The following is a 19,149-nucleotide window of genomic DNA, read 5'->3' on the forward strand; positions in this document are numbered from 1 at the left end:
AAAAAAAAAAAAAAAAAAAAAAGAATTTTTTATTTAGGGGGCCAGCCGAGTGATACGTTGGTTAAGAGCTGGCTTGGGACGCCAGCTCTGAGCAGCAGCAGGGCACGGGTTTGGATCCCACATGGGGGCCAGTGACACTGCGCCCTCTACAGCTAAGGTGGTGAACAACAGCTTGACCTGGAGCTGGGCTGCTGTGAGTTGCCGGCGACAGTGTAGGCTGCAGCCCCTGTTGCAGTGGGCTGCCATAAGCTACCATGTGTGGCTGGCAGCCAGCGTGAGCGGCTGGCAGCCGGTGTGAGCTGCCAAGAGCCGCTGTGAGCGGCCGTCCAGAGGCCGGAGAGCGATCTGCCTCACCCAGGAAGAGTGCAATGATATCAACATGGGCCAGTGAAGCGACGTCCTCCACAACTAGACTGAAGAACAAACGACAGCAACTTGTTTGTTCTCCTTCCCCCGATTCCCCAGCACTGTTCCCCTCTCCCAATTCCCCAATCTTTAAAAAAAAAAAAATTTTTATTTACTTACCCAATTCAAAGGCTTAATAATATTGGTAACAGCCTTTATGAAAATAAACTGGATGCTAAAGAGTTTTACTTATTGGATTTATTATTCTCTTGCCATAATGTTTGCTGATTCTACTCATTCTATCTGTCTCAGTGCTAAACATTTTCCAGGAAATGTGCATGTAAGAGCTAGGAATTACAATAAGAATTTTGTCATCTAATGGTAATGCATCTGTGTTATACTGTTTACCTAACCTAAATTGATACATCTTCACGTGTTCATGTTTGGATTAAATTGAAACCTTTTGAAGCATTATGGATTACATCCTGGAACAGCCAAATAGACATTTTAAATGACTGAGGGTTTATACTCCCAGACTAGTTACCCCACTTATCTGCAGGTCACATTGCTGGTCATGTTAGCTATCTATAGCCTAAACCAGAAAGAAATAAAAAATGCTTTTGGGCAAAATCCTTGCGTCAAGGCGTCTGTACTCCTTGAAAGAAGCCCTTGAGGAACCCTCATTTAGAACATACTGGTTCTTAAATATACACAGTTCTAATTACCTTTGTTCTTGGACCACAGTAAATTAAGAATTGATAATCTGAAGGGGTCAGGCTGCCAACTAACAACCCCAGCAGATCATAGACAGTAAAGGAAGATTTAGCTTAAATACATTGTAGCAAGTACAATTATTGGTCATGGAAAAAGATAGATGATTCTTTGGTATGTTTATTTTTGAAAGAAGGAAAAGATCTAGAAAGATTTCCTTCTGATATAGTTAATGACGTTTGTATAGTGCTTTAAATTTGCAAAATACTTTTTATATATAGTGTCTTATTTTATCTTTACAGCATCCCTGTAAGGGAGATATAACTATTCACATTTTGCAGATAAGGAATCTTAGACTTGTGGAGTAACTTGTCTCGTTTCAAATAGCAGATAACTAGTGGAACCAGGACTCAAATACAGGACTGATTTCTAATCTCATTCTCTCGTATTTTTAATTCCTTGCTCTCTTATTTCCATTAGTATCAAATGTAGACACTTAAACTTAGTTATTAGAAAAATTGATTTAATGTAGACCCAAAGAGGCCAGGATTAACCCATTTTACTAAATGTATTATATAATATCAAAATTTGAGAGCAAAGTTTGTAAGGCACTCTGATAGTCACTATAAGATTAAAATCAGTCTTAACTGAGGAGTCTGAAGTTTCAATTGTAAAAAACAAAACTAACATTTAAAAATATTAATAAATTTATTTTGTGGTATAAACCAGGCAAAAATTGATCTTAACTCAAGATCTGTTGCCATTTTAGTTTTTTTACAAGGATCCTTAACAGAAGATCCTTAACGTATGTGTGAAAGGAGTTACTAGTGAGTGCAGAAGAAGCCCAATAGAAGTAAAATGTATAAGAAGGAAGTTCCAGAGAAGAACATTATAGAATACCTCTTGAATGCCAAGCACTATCAGGTATTGAGTGTACAGTATTGAGTACAACATGAATCTTGCTCTCATGGAGTGTATAGTCCAGTGGGAGACATAATTAAGAAGCAAACAATCATATATAGAATTACAACTTGTGATAGAATCTCTGAGGGAAAAAGAACATGTTTCTCTCAGGATAAAAAAGGAAAGCATCTATCGATACTTTAGCTTGGATGGTCAGAGAAAGCTTCTCCAAGGAGGTGATAATTAGCCTGAGACCTGAATGATGAGAAGGAAGGAGGCAGATCAGTGATATAAAGATAAGGAAGGCCCTTCAGCACTGCCTAGGAATTCTTGAGTATTTTTCTAATCAAATACTCAGTGCTCCTAATAATTGTTTCAAATGTTCTTTGCTCTTCTCACGCTGTCTACCGCTTACTCTTAGCAAGGAAACTGAAGCCATGAGATGGAAGTCCTTTAACTCCATGTCAACACACCTTCAAATTTTCAGCAGAGTGATCTCTTTTGTAAAATTAAACTTAGTATTTTTAAGACAATTGTTGATTTTACATGGTGTTGTATAAATAATGCAGATGATATCCTCTTTCTCCAATTGTAGTATCCCATAAAACAATAGTACAATATCACTACCAGGATATTGACATTAATATATGGTCAAGATTTCCATCTCTACAGGAACCTCTCATGTTGCCCTTTCATAGCCACAGTCACTTCTCTTTTGCCCCTTCCCCCTCCATAGCCCCTGGTAACCATTTCTGTTCTCCATTTCTATAATTTTGTCATTTCAAGAATATTGGATAAATGGAATCATTCAGTATATAACCTTTTAGGATTCACTTTTTTTTTTTTTTAAAGATTTTTATTGGGGAATTGGGGGGATGGGAACAGCGCTGGGGAATTGGGGAAAGGGGAACAGACAAGTTGCTGTCGTTTTTTGATCTTCAATCTAGTTGTGGAGAATGTTGCTTCACTGGCCCAAGTTGGCACCATCATTGTGCTCTTCCCGGGTGAGGCAGATCAGTCGCCGGCTTCTGGACGGCCGCTCACTGCGGCTGCTGGCCGCTCACGCTGGCTGCTGGCTACACACGGTAGCCCGTGGCAACCCACTGCCACAGGGGCTGCAGCCTACGCCGTCGCCAGCGCCTCATGGCAGCCCAGCTCCAGGTTGAGCTGTTGTTCAGCATCTTAGCTGTAGAGGTCAGTGTCACTGGCCCTCATATGTGGGATCCGAACCGGGGCCCTCTGGCATCCCAAGCGAGTTCTTAACCATCGCGCCACTCGGCCGGCCCCTAGGATTCACTTTTTTGACTCAGTATAATTCTATGGAAATTCATCCAAATTATTTTGTATATCAGTCCATTCCTTTTTATTGCTGAATAGTAGTCCATGTTATGAAGTACATCAGTTTGTATAACTATTCATCCACTGAAGGACATCTGGGTTGTTTCCAGTTTTTAGCTATTATGAATATAATATCTAATATGGATATTATCATGCTGTAATCATCCATGTACAGGCTTTGTAAGAACTTAAGTTCTAATTTCTCTGGGATAAATACTCAGGAGTGCTTTTGCTGGGTTGTATGGTAGTTGCATGTTTAGATTTTAAGAAACTGCCAAATTGTTTTTCAGAGGGACAGTACTATAATATTTTATATTCCTGCCAGAAAATATATGACTAATTCAATTTCTCCACATACTTGCCAGCCTTTGGTGTTATTACTGTTTTTTATTTGAGCCATTTTGATAAGTGTGTAGCCATATTTCTTCAAGTACTTTTTTTTTTCTCAAAGATTTTATTGGGGAATTGGGGGAGGGAACAGCATTGGGGAATCGGGGAAGGGGAACAGACCAGTTGCTGTCCTTTCGTTCTTCAGTCTAGTTGTGGAGGATGTCACTTCATTGGCCCATGTTGGTATTATCATTGTGCTCTTCCTGGGTGAGGCAAATCAGTCACCAACCACTGGACGGCCACTCATGACAGCTCGTGGCAGCTCATACCGGCTGCCGGCCACCCACGCCGGCTGCCAGCCACTCACGGTAGCTCATGGCAGCCCACTGCAGCCTACACTGTTGCCGGCAACTCATACGGCAGCCCAGCTCCAGGTCGAGCTATTGTTCACCATCTTAGCTGTAGAGGGCACAGCGTCACTGGCCCTAATGAGGGATCCGAACAGGGACCCTGCTGCTCAGAGCTGGCGTCCCAAGCCAGATCTTAACCAACGAGCCACTTGGCTGGCCCCTCAAGTACTTTTTCAACCCCACCCTCTTTCTCCTTTCCTTCTGGGACTTCAGTGACACAAATAAGCACTGTTCAGTTTTGTTCCCCTCCCTCCCGGTGTATTATTTTTTTCTGTTGTTTAGATTTGAGTAATTTTTATTGTTTTATCTTTACTGATTCTTTTCTCTGTTCCTTCCAGTCTATTGTTGAACCCATCCATTATTGTATTTTTCAGTTGTAGAATATCCATTTGGTTTTTCTTTATATCTTTTATTTTTAGCTGAGGCTTTCCATTTTTAATCTGTTTCAAGCATATTTGTAATTTCTCACTTAAACATTTTTTGATGACTCCTTTAAAACCTGTGTCAAGTAATTTTAACATTTTTGTTATCTCAGTGTTGACATCTGTAGATTGTCTTTTTTGCAGTTTGAGATCTTACTGGTCTTTGATATAATGAGTGATTTTTATTTTTTAATTTGGACATTTTTGGTATTATGTAATGAGACTCTTCTCTTTTAGTTTGTGTCTCTGACACCAGTCCAGCAGCGGAAGGTAGAGGCACTACCTTGTTATTGCCAGCGTGGGGTAAATATTGTGGTTCTTTACTTGATTTCTGTTGACAGACAAGAAGTGGGGGCTCTGCACTACTGTGCAGGGTTTGGAGTTCTGGTTCCCCACTAGGGGTACCCCACTCTACCGAGACCTCCCTAGCTAAGTACCTCATTTTTCTTCCCAGTGGCCTCCACTGACACCATGTTGGGGCGAGGTGACCTGATTACTGTTTTGAGCAGTGATGAAAGTCCTGACGCCCCACTAGGCTTTCTGAGACACCATCCCAGCAGAGTGGGGGAAGAGCACCTCATTATTGCCAGGTGGATATGAAAGTCCAGGCTCCCCAGGTGGTATCCACTGTCATCACAGGGGAGAGAGTGGTTCTCACCACCCAGCAGGGATGAAAGTCCTAGCTCCTACTCAGCCTTCTTTAACATCTCCCTGTGGGGAGATTGGGAAAACCAGTTAGAATCCAGGAAGGGTGAAAGTCTAGGTTCCCCTCTTGGCATTTGTTGGGTGAAGTTAGGGCCACAGTCTTTTTTGTGTGTGGTGTGGGCTGAAGTATTGTAGTTACTGTCTGAAAGTATTCTGTCTTGCTTGGCTGCCCCTTTCCTGGTACTACGGCTAGAATGAGCAGATTCTTGGGGAGCTTTTTTAGTCTATGCTTGTTGGCATTGCCAGGTTGCCAACTTCTTCAATTTTAAGTCTGGGAAATATGGGACAAGAAAAAAACCCAGGAACTCCATCACCTTGTTCTTTAGGTCCTAAGGTTTTTACCTGGTCTGTTTTCTTCACCTTTTAGAGTGATTTAGCCCCAGTTCACCTTCCCAGCCTCATTTCTTGTCTCTCCCTGTACACTTAAATCTCCAGAAATGTACCATGTTCTCACTCATATGTAGGATTTTACCTATGTTCTTCTTCCCCTCTTTATCAGGGAAGCATCTTATATCTCTGTTTCTTATATTCAAGCAATATAGAACTACTTGCCATTTCTCAATACGTGATGTGTTTTCACATCTCTACGGCTTCTATTTTTTTTGCATGTTTTAAATATTGACACACATTTGAAATACAATTGACATAATAGCTTCAGGTGTACACCACAATGATTGGATATATATATTCTAAGGCTTTATTTATGTTGCTTTTTTTTCTTTAATACCTCTCATCTTTCTCCATCTTTAAATTTTTCATTCATCTTTGAAGGACTACTCAAAGATTACCTCGTCCATTGAACCTTTGCAGATCTCCAGGCATGATGAATTGCTTCCTTTTCTTTGCTTCAATGGTATAATACTTTGTACTTGGCTCTAGTACACCGTGTATCTCATTTTGTTACCATTGTTTGAGACTTTTTCACTCCGTGGAATTTTCGGTTCATTGAGTATAAGGGCATATCTCATTTTTCTTGTATCTGTAACATTTGGGTACTGTTTGACGTATAGTAATTGTTTAATAACTGTCAGTGGATGGAACCCTATTATGAAATTTACTCCCCTGAAATAGAGTTCAGGTAGTTTAAAAGGCTCTCTCTAGAACAGCACTGCCCAATAGAAATATAACATGAGCCACAAATGTGAACCATATATGTAATTTTAAATTTACTAGTGGCCACATTTGAAAAGTAAAAAGAAGCAGGTGAAACTAATTTTAATTTTATTCAACCCAACATATCCAAAATACTATTTCAGTGTATAGTCAATATGGAAAATTATTTATGATATATTTTACATTTTTTTGTACTAAATCTTCAAAATCTGGCACGTATTTTATACTTATAACTTAATTTGGACTATCTGCATTTTAAGAGCTCAATAGCTGTGTGTGGCTAGTGGTGACTGTATTAGACAGCTTAACTCTAGAATAATGGAATTCTGAATAAGTAGTCATTTTTATTATGACAGGTTTTGTAAAGGTTTTTCTTGATTTTAACACTTTAATGATAAGTCTGCAAAATCCACTAGAGAGCAGTGTTCCCTTTAAAATATCACTTTAGTTCTAGTTTAATGGTGATTGGCTGAAGCCTGATCTATATCTTTAGTGTAGGTTCTCTGAGGTGCCACTTCGAGTTTTTCCCTTGATTCTAGGTTATTTATTTGCCTGGTTCTGACTGTTTACTCACCCTAGATTGTTCTTAGGCTACCTTTTATTGGCATGAATGTTACATTTCTTTTTAAAAGACTTTATTGGGGAATTGGGGGAAGGGAACAGCATTGGGGAATCGGGGAAGGGGAACAGACAAGTTGCTGTTGTTTTGTTCTTCAGTCTAGTTGTGGAGGACGTTGCTTCACTGACCCATGTTGGTATTATCATTGCACTCCTCCAGGTGAGGCAGATCAGTCGCCAGCCACTGGACGGCCACTCACAGCGGCTCTTGGCAGCTCACTCTGGCTGTCGGCCTTGCACATCAGCTGCCAGCCACTTACAGTAGCTTATGGCAGCCCACTGCAGCTTCACTGCAGCCTACGTGGTCGCTGGCGACTCACGGCAACCCAGCTCCAGGTCGAGCTGTTGTTCACCATCTTAGCTGTAGAGGGCGCAGTGTCACTGGCCCTAATGTGGGATCCGAACTGGGGCCCTGCTGCTCAGAGGTGGTGTCCCAAGCCAACTCTTAACCAACACGCCACTTGGCTGGCCCATGACTGATACTTCTTTCATAGCAAGTGTTGTTTAGTGCATATGTGATATTGTTGGGATAGTTGTGGCTCCATAGTATCATCTATTTCTGGCACTATTAATTGGTAGTCAGGTAGATCTCTAAGGGACTTAAAGAGCTTACTGTGTTCACTTTATTTGAATTCATCTGTCAAGGAGGGACTGTAACCTCTAGATCCTTTTACTAAGATTTCAGATCATATTAGCTAGTGGTTTAATAATGAACTACAGACATTATATGTGCTGAATATATTTGTGTTTAGATGTGTTTATATGTATAATAACATATAGTGAATTTAAGGATAGGTTATAAATTCATTGTAACAAATTTACCCCCAAATATAGTAGTTTAACACGAAGTTTATACCTCATTCATGGTACACTAATGTTACAAGTCCATGGACGGTTCTGCTCCATGGTCACCCTAGGATCCAGACTGATAGAAGCTCCATTCTTATAAAACTACACTGTCTAGTTCTTGAGGCTCCTCATTTATCAGCAGGAAAAGACAGCATTGAAAACCATGTATTGGCTCTCAGGTGCTTCATCCTACAGCCCATTGGCCAGAACTAGGGACATAACCCCATCTAACTCCAAGGGTGAGCTGGGAAATGTGTCCAGACAAGGAGAACCAGATGTTATTATTAGTAACATCTACCACAATCCTGATTCTGCTACTTGCTTGCTCTGTGACCTTGGAAAGCCACTTTTCTGAGCCCCAGCTTACTCATCTATAAATTGTAGGTAATATTTTTACCTAAGTTGATTGCTATGTATATTAAATGAAATACTGTTACATGGGAGTGCTTTGAAAATGTAAAGTATGCTGGAAATTTTAGCTTTTCTTTAACCATTTTTTGAAGTTAAAATGCTGCTTGTTTTTTTCCAGGTCTTCTGAATGATGGAACTGTAGGTATTTTTAGGGGCAACCAGATGCGCTTAAAGAGAGCTTGCATTCGCAAAGCAAAGATCTCTGCTGTTGCTTTCCGGAAAGCCTTCTGCCACCACAAATTAGTGGAACTTGATGCCACTGGTGTGAATGCTGACATCACGATTACAGACATCATCAGTGGGCTTGGCAGTAACAAATGGATCCAGCAGAATCTCCAGTGCCTAGTGCTGAACTCATTAACTCTGTCCCTTGAAGATCCTTATGAACGGTGCTTCAGCCAGCTTTCTGGCCTTCGAGCATTAAGCATCACCAACGTTCTCTTTTACAATGAAGACCTGGCTGAAGTTGCCTCATTGCCAAGATTAGAGAGCCTGGATATTTCTAACACCTCAATCACAGACATCACGGCTCTGCTGGCCTGCAAAGACCGCCTCAAGTCTCTAACCATGCACCACTTGAAATGTTTAAAAATGACAACTACCCAGATACTGGATGTTGTTCGAGAACTAAAATATCTGAATCATCTTGATATTTCAGATGATAAACAGTTTACATCAGACATAGCTCTTCGCTTACTAGAACAAAAGGACATCCTGCCCAACCTTGTCTCTCTGGATGTTTCTGGGAGAAAGCACGTGACAGATAAAGCTGTTGAAGCTTTTATACAACAACGGCCCAGCATGCAATTTGTAGGTTTGCTGGCCACTGATGCTGGTTACTCTGAATTCCTCACAGGCGAAGGACATTTGAAGGTTAGACTTTAATAATGTATTATTTGTCAGGCTGACCAGTCTCTTAGTTGCATAGGACTCCATTAAGATGAATGTCTAGTAACATATGGAGCATATTCATGAAGCAAGGCATTATATAGTGGAAAGACCTTGCTTTAGAGGCAGAATTCTAATTAAAATCATAGCTTGCTTGCTTTATGACACATAGCGAGCTTTGATGTAACGTTTTCGAGTTCTCCTTTATTTATAAAATAGATATTGTTCCTATTTTGCAGAATTCTCCTGAAGATTAATAATTATATCTGTAAAGTACAAGTCATGTAGTAGGCCCTGGGTAAATGATAGTTCTTACGATGGTATGTTTAGATATTTGAACCACTTAAGCATACCATTTTTCATGGGATCACTTCAAAGAAACTAGGGATACTCCTTGTTGAATTGCATATCTAATGGGAGATCAAGTTCTCCAAGGAGATCTCTACTGTAGAAATGGTATAATTTTGCTTTTCTTAGGTTTATTATGTCTAATGGTTTAAATTCAGTTTAGCAAACATCTGTTGGGCTTGATACAGCTTGGGATTCAAAGATGAAAAAGATATAGGATCTACCTCCCAGGAGCTTAATCTGATGGGAGTGATGATGATATGATCACAAAAAAATTAGAAAGCCATGGATTGGTGTAGTTGCTGTAAAAGTGTAGGAGAAATTTCAAAGCATTGGAGAATTTGGGGCTTGATATAAAAGATGATATCTGTGTCAGGCCTTGAAGGATAGAATTGTGACAAGTTTAAGGAAAACTAATATTTTTTAGCATACACTGTATTCTCTAGATGCTTTACATTGATAGGTATTAACCCCATTTTATAGATGAGAAACATAGGCTCATAGAAATTATATGATTTACTATTAGTTAGAACCAACATTTGTATCTATATCTGTGTAGTTCCAGAATCCCATTTCCCCCACTACTCGCTACACCACTTAAGCAGAAGCATTCTTTGATCCCACCTGGAACAGAGTCAGGGTTGGGTTGGAAGTCGATATTGTGGTCAAAATGGCAAGGTATCTTTTTTGAGCAACCATCAGTGATCTCAAAAAAGGAGAAGGAAAGGTTAGTTATAAATATCTCTGTTCTTAGGTTATTTTTAAATTTAGACTTTAAAAAATAGAATGTAGAAAATGAATGAGTTACTCTTTTTTATTCATTCATTCAGTAAATATTTTATCAAGTGCCTCTGTGCACTGGGTACTCTTCTGGACATGGTGATTTGATGGTGAGGTCAAACAGATATGATCTCGCCCTCATGGAGCTTGTAATTTAGTGAGGGAGTCAATCAAATATATGCCATATGTGTGTGCATGAGCAGGCAGTTTAAATATATATTTATATCATATGCATATATATTTTTATGTTATATATACACACATATATATGTATGTATATACATATATATATAGATATGCTTTAAACTGTACAGTACTAAAAATCTGGAAGATACACAGTATGAGATGTTTAACAGACTTGACTCAGTTTAAGCCTTCTCTGAGGAACTGATAAATGAGTGGAGATCTTAAGAGTGAGTAGCTTGGTAGACAACATTCGGGCAGAAAGATAATATATGCAAATTATGTGTGGTAGGAAGAAGCATGGTACATCCAAGGAACTGAAGGTAGGTCACTGTGGTTAGAGCTCAACAGTAGAAAGTCACATATGATGAGATGAGGTTAGAGAAGTAGGTTCCAGGGCCAGACTAGGCAGGTTCACATAAGCCAGGTGCAGGGCAACTAGAGTGTGAGCAACTTAACTTGTTATAGAACGAGCTAGATTTCTAGCACAGGGCTTGTTGATAAAGGAATCACGAAAATGTAAATTACTATTTTAATGTTACTTAACAGATGAGTCAGACAGTAAAGAATTGTAAAAATTAAAGGAGGGAAGTCCCTGTGTACTGAGAGTTGAGGAAGGATATCCCAGAAGTGTGAGCTTGACCTGCGTCCTGAAGGATGAAAGGAATGTATCCCTGGTACATTAAGTTAAATAACCTCAAGGTAAAGATCCTATAATAGTTGTGATCCCAGAGCAGTACGATTTTTGCTGATTCTTCTTATAATTAACTGACCCTAGAGTGAATTATCCTAAGTTTTAAAATTGAGGTCAGTAGGACATCTGTATTCCACAGTGTCTTTGTGAAACCAGTTTGATTTTACAAATGCAGCTGTTATTACTTTGAAATCTTGGCCTTAGGAAACATGTACTTTATTTGCTATCATTATCTAGTTTCCACCTCTGTAAATGTTGAAACTGATTCTCAGTCTTGACTGCAATTAAAATCACCTGGAATGTAATTATGTGAGATGGTGGATGTGTTAACTATAGCACTGGAATCATTTTGGAGCATATACATGTATCAAATCATCATGCTGTACACCTTAAACTTACACAATGTTATATGTCAATTATTCTTGATAAAGCTGGAAAAAAATTTTAATTAAAAAAAGTCAGCTGGAGAGCTTGAACAATTAAATCAGAATTTTAGAGAAATTGGACCCAGGTTTCAGTATTTTTTTTTTTAAGCTCCTTAGGTGATTGTAGCCAAAGTTGAGAATCATTGTGTAAGAAAATAGATATCATCAGAGCTTTGCTCTTTATTCAGCTATATGCAAAAATTGATGTTCCTTTTAAATTATTTGACTACAGATTTTAAAGCTGAAAAATAATAGGTCATGTTAAGGAGAGCAGAGACTTCCCCGTCTCCTTTTTTAGAATTGTCTAATTTGGAAAGTTGATGAAAAACTTGTCTGAAATGATTGTCTTAGTATTGTGATACTTTAAGTTAGTTTAGATTGACTTTATGGCTTTACATTCCTCGGTTTACTGGGTCACACTAAAGGATGCAAGAAGTAGAGACAAAGTGAGTCCCCAGTATTCTTTATAACACTTACTTGTATGGTACTCTGAGTGGATGGTTATAAGAGCAAACAATTTTCTTTTTGCATTTTCATATATATTACTTATTTTGATCTCTTGACTCTGTAAGAGAGGTATTATTGTCCTCAGCGAGAGGGGATGGCTTTCTTAAGGGTCACAACCAGGTGATATTAGAGCCTGCCCTGTACCCGTGGACTGTTTGATTCCAAAGTATATGTCTCCCCCACCACATCACTTTGCCTCTGTTTGAGAAAGGTCTTCCTTTCCCCTCGGTTTCTAGTCCCAACATAGAGGGTTTTCCTACCATAGAATTTCCAGTTCTGTCAATGCTGTTTCCCTACTCAACTTGCTCTTCTGTCACCATCCATTTCCTGAACCGTCTACTTCTCCACAACTAGGATTGTTATGTTTGTTGGCCACTTCATTCCCAGACTCTGGGTTTATCTACCAAGCTGTGGTTCCCAGTTCCTGAGAATCACTGGAAATGTGCTAAACCCCAATACTAGTTCTCAGTCTCCATCTTATTTGATCTAAAGTGGCATTTGACACAGTTGATCTCCTCCTCCTTGAAATACTTGAAATATTCTTGAAATACTTTTTTTACTTAGCTTCTAACTTAGCTTCTAGGATATCACACCTTTTTTTCCCCTACTTTCTGACTACTTAGTCTCAGCTTCCTTTATTAGTTCCTCCTCATCTCCCAGGCTTCTAGGTCCTTACACCTGTATGCTGACGACTCCCAAATTTATGTCTCCAGCCTAGACTTCTCCCTTGAACTAAGACTCCTATGTTGACCTGCAGTAATCAACATCCAGTGAAGGCACATATAAATTTTTTAAGCAGAGGAATTGATCCATTCCAAAAAACATTTACTAAGTACTTTTTAAAGATGTTTGAGTTAGTACCCTTTCCCTTGAGGAATTCTAGTCTAGTGGAGAGGAGACAGAGCAAATTTAAAAATGGCTTTAATCCAGTTTGAGATTACAGTTTGTGTACAGTTATACACAGAATGCCATAAGAAAATTTTCCCTTACAATATAAATTTTAGTTTTAATCCATATGTTAAGTATTAACAAGGCTTAATTTAGTGGTTAAGGACATGTTCTCTATTTTAAATTGTTTGCAGAAACTTGTACATACAGGCTTGTTTTTTTGATCTAGCATATGAAATTGATAGAATTGAAGATGCTTATAGTTTGAGGAGCCACATTGCTTGATTTGAGGGTTTATCACTGGTTAGAGGAATATTGATGAATAAAACATACAGGCAATGAAATTGGTGTAGAGATTTAACATTCCAGTATCAAAAGTTCTTTAATTTTATATCCAAATGTGGGTAAATGAAGTCTGACTGAGATCACTGTTATAAAATTTGCCTTTTTGTTTCACATATTTTAGAGTCTTTCTAAACCTAAAAGAGTCTAAGAAAAAGTTCAGGGTGATTCAAAAAGAACTGAACACTTGGAAATTTTTTATTATTCAGTAACTGCTTGTATATCTGAATATATAGTCCAGACTAATGTGTATGTATGTATAGTATACATAAATAGTTTAAAAAGCATTTTGTAAAGAAATTAACATTGTTATATCTACAATCTTATACATGCTTGATATGTGCTCTTGTGTCACTTAGCACACATCTGTACTGTAGTCTAATTCATGTTAGACCTTTGTAGCATATCATATCAGTGATTGAAATGTCAGCCGTGATACAGCCCTTCATTTGCTCAAAGCTGCACATTCCCACCTGAATACTATATGTTCATATAAAACCTAGTTGCTGAGTAATATTTTTTTCCTGAGTAATATAGTTTTAAGTATTTATTTTTCTGTCACCCAGTATAATGCTGCTGCCAAAAGATTCTTCCAACTTAATGAGATTATATCTCTCTGAATGACATTTTTTACGTTTTTAACCTTATAAAATAAGACAAAGACTGTACATAATAAGTGTATAGCTTAATTTAATGAGTAAAAATAAGGTGAAAACATTTGAGGCCATCACTCAGGTTAATAAATAGAATTTTGTCAACTACCCTGAAGCTCTTCCATATGCCCCATCCTGATCACAACTCCCTCCTTCCACACAAAAGTTACCTCAATTCTGACTTTAATAATAATTATGCCCTTGTTTTTCTATATAGTTTTGTGACCCAACTTTATCTCTAGGCATTTAGTTAATCTTGCCCATTTTTCAAAATTATGTCTTGAGTATCTTTTTTTTTTTTTAATATTTTTATTGGGGAATTGGGGGAGGGGAACAGCGTTGGGGAATCAGGAAAGGGGAACAGACAAGTTGCTGTCCTTTTGTTCTTCAGTCTAGTTGTGGAGGCTGTCGCTTCACTGGCCCATGTTGGTATTATCATTGCGCTCTTCCGGATGAGGCAGATTGGTCGCCGACCACCTAACGGCCACTCACAGCGGCTCTTGACAGCTCACGCTGGCTGCCGGCCATTGAATATCTTTTAACTTATAGGTTTCCTCTTCATTCCTTTCTTTTCCTTATGATTTATCTATTAAAGAATATTAAAGAATCCAGCCTTTTTGACTTGTAGAGTTTCCCTCAGTCTGGATTTTCTTGGTTGTATAGTCTTGGTGTGTATAATATTTCTCTGTCTTTGAATTTGCAAATTGGTAGCTGGATTTGAAGGCTTAATCAAACTCATATTTGATACTTTGGGCAGAACCTTTAGGTGTTGTGCTCTTTCGTAATGTCTGGTTGTTTTCTTTCTGTGATGTTAGCAGTTGTTGACACTTAATATAATAACTAGTTCCATTAATTCACTGGGGACCATGCTGTTGTTCTTATAATTTCTTTTTGACTTATTAGTTGGATTATTTTTGTTATATACATTTGGTTACCCAATGGTACATGAACAACAGTTTAAGTGTATTAACCTATATAAATGGGAAATTCCTAGATGGACTTAATTTTGAACAGAGTCTCTTGATGCTGAATGGGAGCTTGATAAATCTGGGGAAATTAATAAATGTATTTTGACGAATACTTACTGTTTATTGTGAGGCACCCATAATGCTAGCTGTCGGGATACAGTGGTGAATGGGTCAGTCTAGTGTGGGGATTATGATAATGGCTATTTTAGGAGATGTTTAAAGCGGAACTGATTTAGATTGGTGGGTCAGAGAAGGCCTCTCTAAAGAAGTGTCATTTAACTTGAATTGGGAAGAATGAGTAGAAATTAGGCAAAGAAAGAGAGGAAGATTTCAGTCAGAGAGGATATTATGTAATAGCCTTTTGCTGGGAAAGAGGTTGGCTTATTGAAAGATCTGAAAAAAAGGCCAGTGTGGCTATAATGTTGTGAGTTAGGGGGAAAGGGATACCTTAAGAGGCAGATAAGAGCCTAATCACAAGGTAAGACCTCATAAGTAGTGTTAAATAACTTTTGATTTATTTTAGACACAGTATAGAAAATTTTACCCATAGGCTTATGGTAGGGTCTAAGCCTATCTAAAATATCTCTTTAGCACATGTATACTTCCAAAGGATGACTATTCTGGGTGGATTGGAAAGTAATCACTCACATTTGTTTTAAGCCTTACATAGCTATCCTGGATGCCATCTATACAAATGATGTTTGGATATAGAAAATTAGAGGGTTGAAAAGAATCCTAAAAGCTAATTTTCTGGCTATGTTCAAAGGTGTCTGGAGAAGCCAATGAAACTCAGATTGCTGAAGCATTGAAGCGGTACAGTGAACGGGCATTCTTTGTCCGGGAAGCTCTATTTCACCTTTTTAGCCTGACTCATGTGATGGAAAAAACAAAGCCAGAAATTTTAAAGGTAAGAATAAGAAACTGGGTCTAAAAATTTTGAAATTGTCTGCCTGGATGGATGATGGTTTTATGAAGAAAACTGGGGAAATTTTTCCTTTAGCCTTTGTGAGTTTTGGGGGTTTTTTTTGTTTGTACTAGGATTGATGATGTGTGATTTTAGTTATTAGCTGTAAATGAGAAACAGAGAAAATAGTTGCTTGATGTTATTGAAGTTTTATAGTACTCTCATTAAACAATAGTGTCTTCCAGTGTCTGGAAGAAGGACACTGCATTGTATATTAGCTCAGTATTGCTTCCATACAGGCTCTTTTTAGAAATACGTGATTGGAATTCCATAAGACACTTCTCCATGCCACTTATGAACCCCCTGTGCTTGCATAACTAATCCATGTTATTCCCCAATTAAGATATTTTAACCAAGACAGCTTTTGAAGGGCAAGAAAGGAAGATTCTTAATTTTGTTGATTGCTTAGGATAATGTTTGTCAAAATGTGGTCCTTTGTCTACCAGAAGTCTGGAATGTTGTTTATTTTAAAGAGCGTATTTGTGAACCCCACCCCAAGAAATTTAGATTCAATAGGCCTAGATGAAATAAAGGAATCTGCATTTTAATAATCGCACAAGATAATTCTTATGCACATTCGATTTTGAAACCAGTGAGTATAGGACTGTGCTATATTTGGTACCTCATTTAGTGGGCACAACATACTCAAGAGATAAGTTTTATCTTCTAATTTGCAGATTGTGTAAGTGAGGGTCTGTGAGGTTAAGTAACAATAAGTTAGTGGCAGAGCCAGAAATGACTTAATCTGCAACTATCCTAAAGTTTGAGAATGGGGTGCTTGGATAGGATCCAGTAATATTTCGGTCCCTAGGATGTTATCCCTAACACCTGCCACTCCCTCCGTACATACCAGAGGATACTGGCACTTGGTACATTCATTGTCTTTTTTTGGTTTTGGTTACTGTGAACCTGAACAACAAAGGACTAGACCTCTAGTCCCGAACTGAAATATTTATTCATTCATTTATCCAGAGAATGATGCAGAGAGAAATAAAATAATACAGGCAGTCATTTTAAGGAGTTTTGCTACAAAGGGGAGCAAAGAAAAAAGGTGGCAGTTGGTTGAAGAAGCAGGTTTGTTTGTTTGTAAGATGGGAAACAAAATAGCTGCTTATATGCTGCTATGAATGATCCAGCACAGAATTTTAGAAATGATGCGGGAGTGAGGGGAGAACATCTGAAGCAGTGCCCTCGAGTAGACAAAAAAGGAAGGACTTAGCACGTAAGTTGAGGGATTACCTTTAGATAAGAGCCCCCCAAAATCGTTTATGGTAACAGGCAGGAAGGCAGCATATGCACGTGTGTATGCTGGTAAGCGGGTACATGTGGTAGTGAGAACCTGAAGTTCTTTTCTGATTGCTTCAGTTTCTCAATGTAGTTGGAAGCAAGGTCTTCAGCAGATAATGAGGAATGGGGAGGTTTTGTTGGGGGTTTGAGGAGAGAGGAAAAGGTGAAAAACAGTGATCTAGGCCAGAGGTAAATGAATGGATTTTATTGTACTCTAGCTTTTGCAGTGTTCTCAAGGAACTGAATGTTGAAATTCGAATGTGACGTGTCAAGAGCCGGCTCGACAGCCGGGGCACCTGGATGATCAGGCTAAGAACCCACCAAACGGTGCCCGAGCAGGATTGATAGGCGCGAGGAAATGAGAAATGAAAGAAATGGCATAGACACCAAAGTTGGGATTAGGAGGTTCACTAACTGCTGATGGCAGAGAGTGACAGCATTTATTAAAAGGCATATTGCTTATATAGAAAGCAAGTTCCTCTTTTACCAGGAGTAATTTCTTATCTAAGCATAGGGGTTTTGGTAGGGGGTTTTTGGGGAATGAGGAACCAATGTTCCTTACGCATGGGTTTGGAAGTGAGATAATCTCTTGGCAGCAAGTTACATGATTACATAGCATAGACTAATGATGTATTTTAAGTAAGGTGAAACTGAGGCAAATAGCAACTGTCAGCAAGTCCATGATGGAAAGTTTTAAAGTTCCTAAGTCCATGGTGGAAGGTTTCAAAGTTCATAGTCCATAGACAGTGACATCTGAGGGTCTGGTGGTTGTGGTTTAGGAACTTCTGCTTTTCCATGGCACAGGAGATGAGCTGGGCGTCATTGGGTTACTGTTTTTGCAGTTCACCTTTTGCTATTCAGCTAACATGCAGTTTTGCAGTCTTTTCCTCAGCACACAGATCATGGGGGTCTGTAACCACCTGCCATTCTCTACCTGCAGTCAGCCTAAAGTCTCATTATTCTGAGACGGCTCCCAACAGTGAAGTTTGATACTGGTTTATTCTGTCAGTAAGAATTTATTTAGTGCTTAGCATATAGCAGGCACTGTACTAGGTCTTGGAAATGCAAAGATGAGTTACCTGAATAGAAAAGATTTATTAGCCTTACAGAAAAATCTCTGGACATGAACAACTTGATACCTACCTTGACAAGTGAGCAGGAACTAAGTGTTGGTGAGTAACTTTTATGTTCTGGGCTCTTTGCAAGTGAGGGTAAAAAAAGATACGTAAAACATCTTAGAAATTATTATAGATCAACAAAATAATGTTGCTATGTGAAGAGGGCTTTTATTTATAAGGTAGATTGAGAGAACTAATTTTTTTTTTCCAGCTTGTGGTGACTGGAATGAGAAACCACCCTATGAATTTGCCAGTGCAGCTTGCTGCAAGCGCCTGTGTATTTAACTTAACCAAGCAGGATCTTGCCGCAGGAATGCCTGTCCGACTTCTAGCTGATGTGACCCATTTGCTTCTCAAAGCCATGGAGCATTTTCCTAATCACCAACAGGTAAGCATATGGGAATCTCCATTCAAATATCCTCTTATTGTTGTCTCCTACTCATCTCCTGCCTCCATACAGTTCAATTTAGTAGACCAAGGCTGGAAATTCAAATGCCTTTGAAGGCTGTAAAGTAATAAATTTGTGGTATAACCGAGTGTCAGACAACAGAGAAGTAGAAAACTAAGCATGCGTTCCCTGCCTAACAAGTATTTAAATCCAAATGTTGAGGGGGGAAAAAACAAGAAGAAGCCCTGGAATCCAAAACAAAACAAAACAAAAAAATGTTGAAGGAAATAGTGCAAGCCATATAAAACTCATTTTCAACCTAGCTCTTGAGTTTGTGATAATTGCAGCAAACTGGCATAGAGCATCTATTCTAGGCTAGGCACTATCAAGCCCTGGGATAAAGAAATGAATAAGACATGGATTTTCTATTTCTAGCAGTATGATAGACTACATAACCTGTTCTGTCCTGCAGAAGGAAACTAAAAATACTGCTTGAATAATATATATATTTTTTAAAGATTTTATTGGGGAATTGGGGGAGGGGAACAGCATTGGGGAATC

General features: G+C 38.7%; 1 protein-coding gene across 2 annotated transcripts in view; it reads left to right on the plus strand.

Moving 5' to 3' along the window:
• Positions 1-19,149, plus strand: part of ZYG11B (zyg-11 family member B, cell cycle regulator) — an 85,813-nt gene that overhangs the window by 37,109 nt on the left and 29,555 nt on the right. For both annotated transcript variants that reach the window (XM_019625969.1, XM_019625970.1), the window contains exons 3-5: positions 8,274-9,028; positions 15,598-15,738; positions 18,412-18,588. In XM_019625969.1, the coding sequence (XP_019481514.1) occupies positions 8,274-9,028; positions 15,598-15,738; positions 18,412-18,588 (1,073 nt within the window). The remainder of the gene's footprint in view (positions 1-8,273; positions 9,029-15,597; positions 15,739-18,411; positions 18,589-19,149) is intronic.

Source organism: Hipposideros armiger, unplaced genomic scaffold, assembly GCF_001890085.2.
Source record: "Hipposideros armiger isolate ML-2016 unplaced genomic scaffold, ASM189008v1 scaffold_646, whole genome shotgun sequence".
In the NCBI taxonomy this organism is placed as follows: Eukaryota; Metazoa; Chordata; class Mammalia; order Chiroptera; family Hipposideridae; genus Hipposideros; species Hipposideros armiger.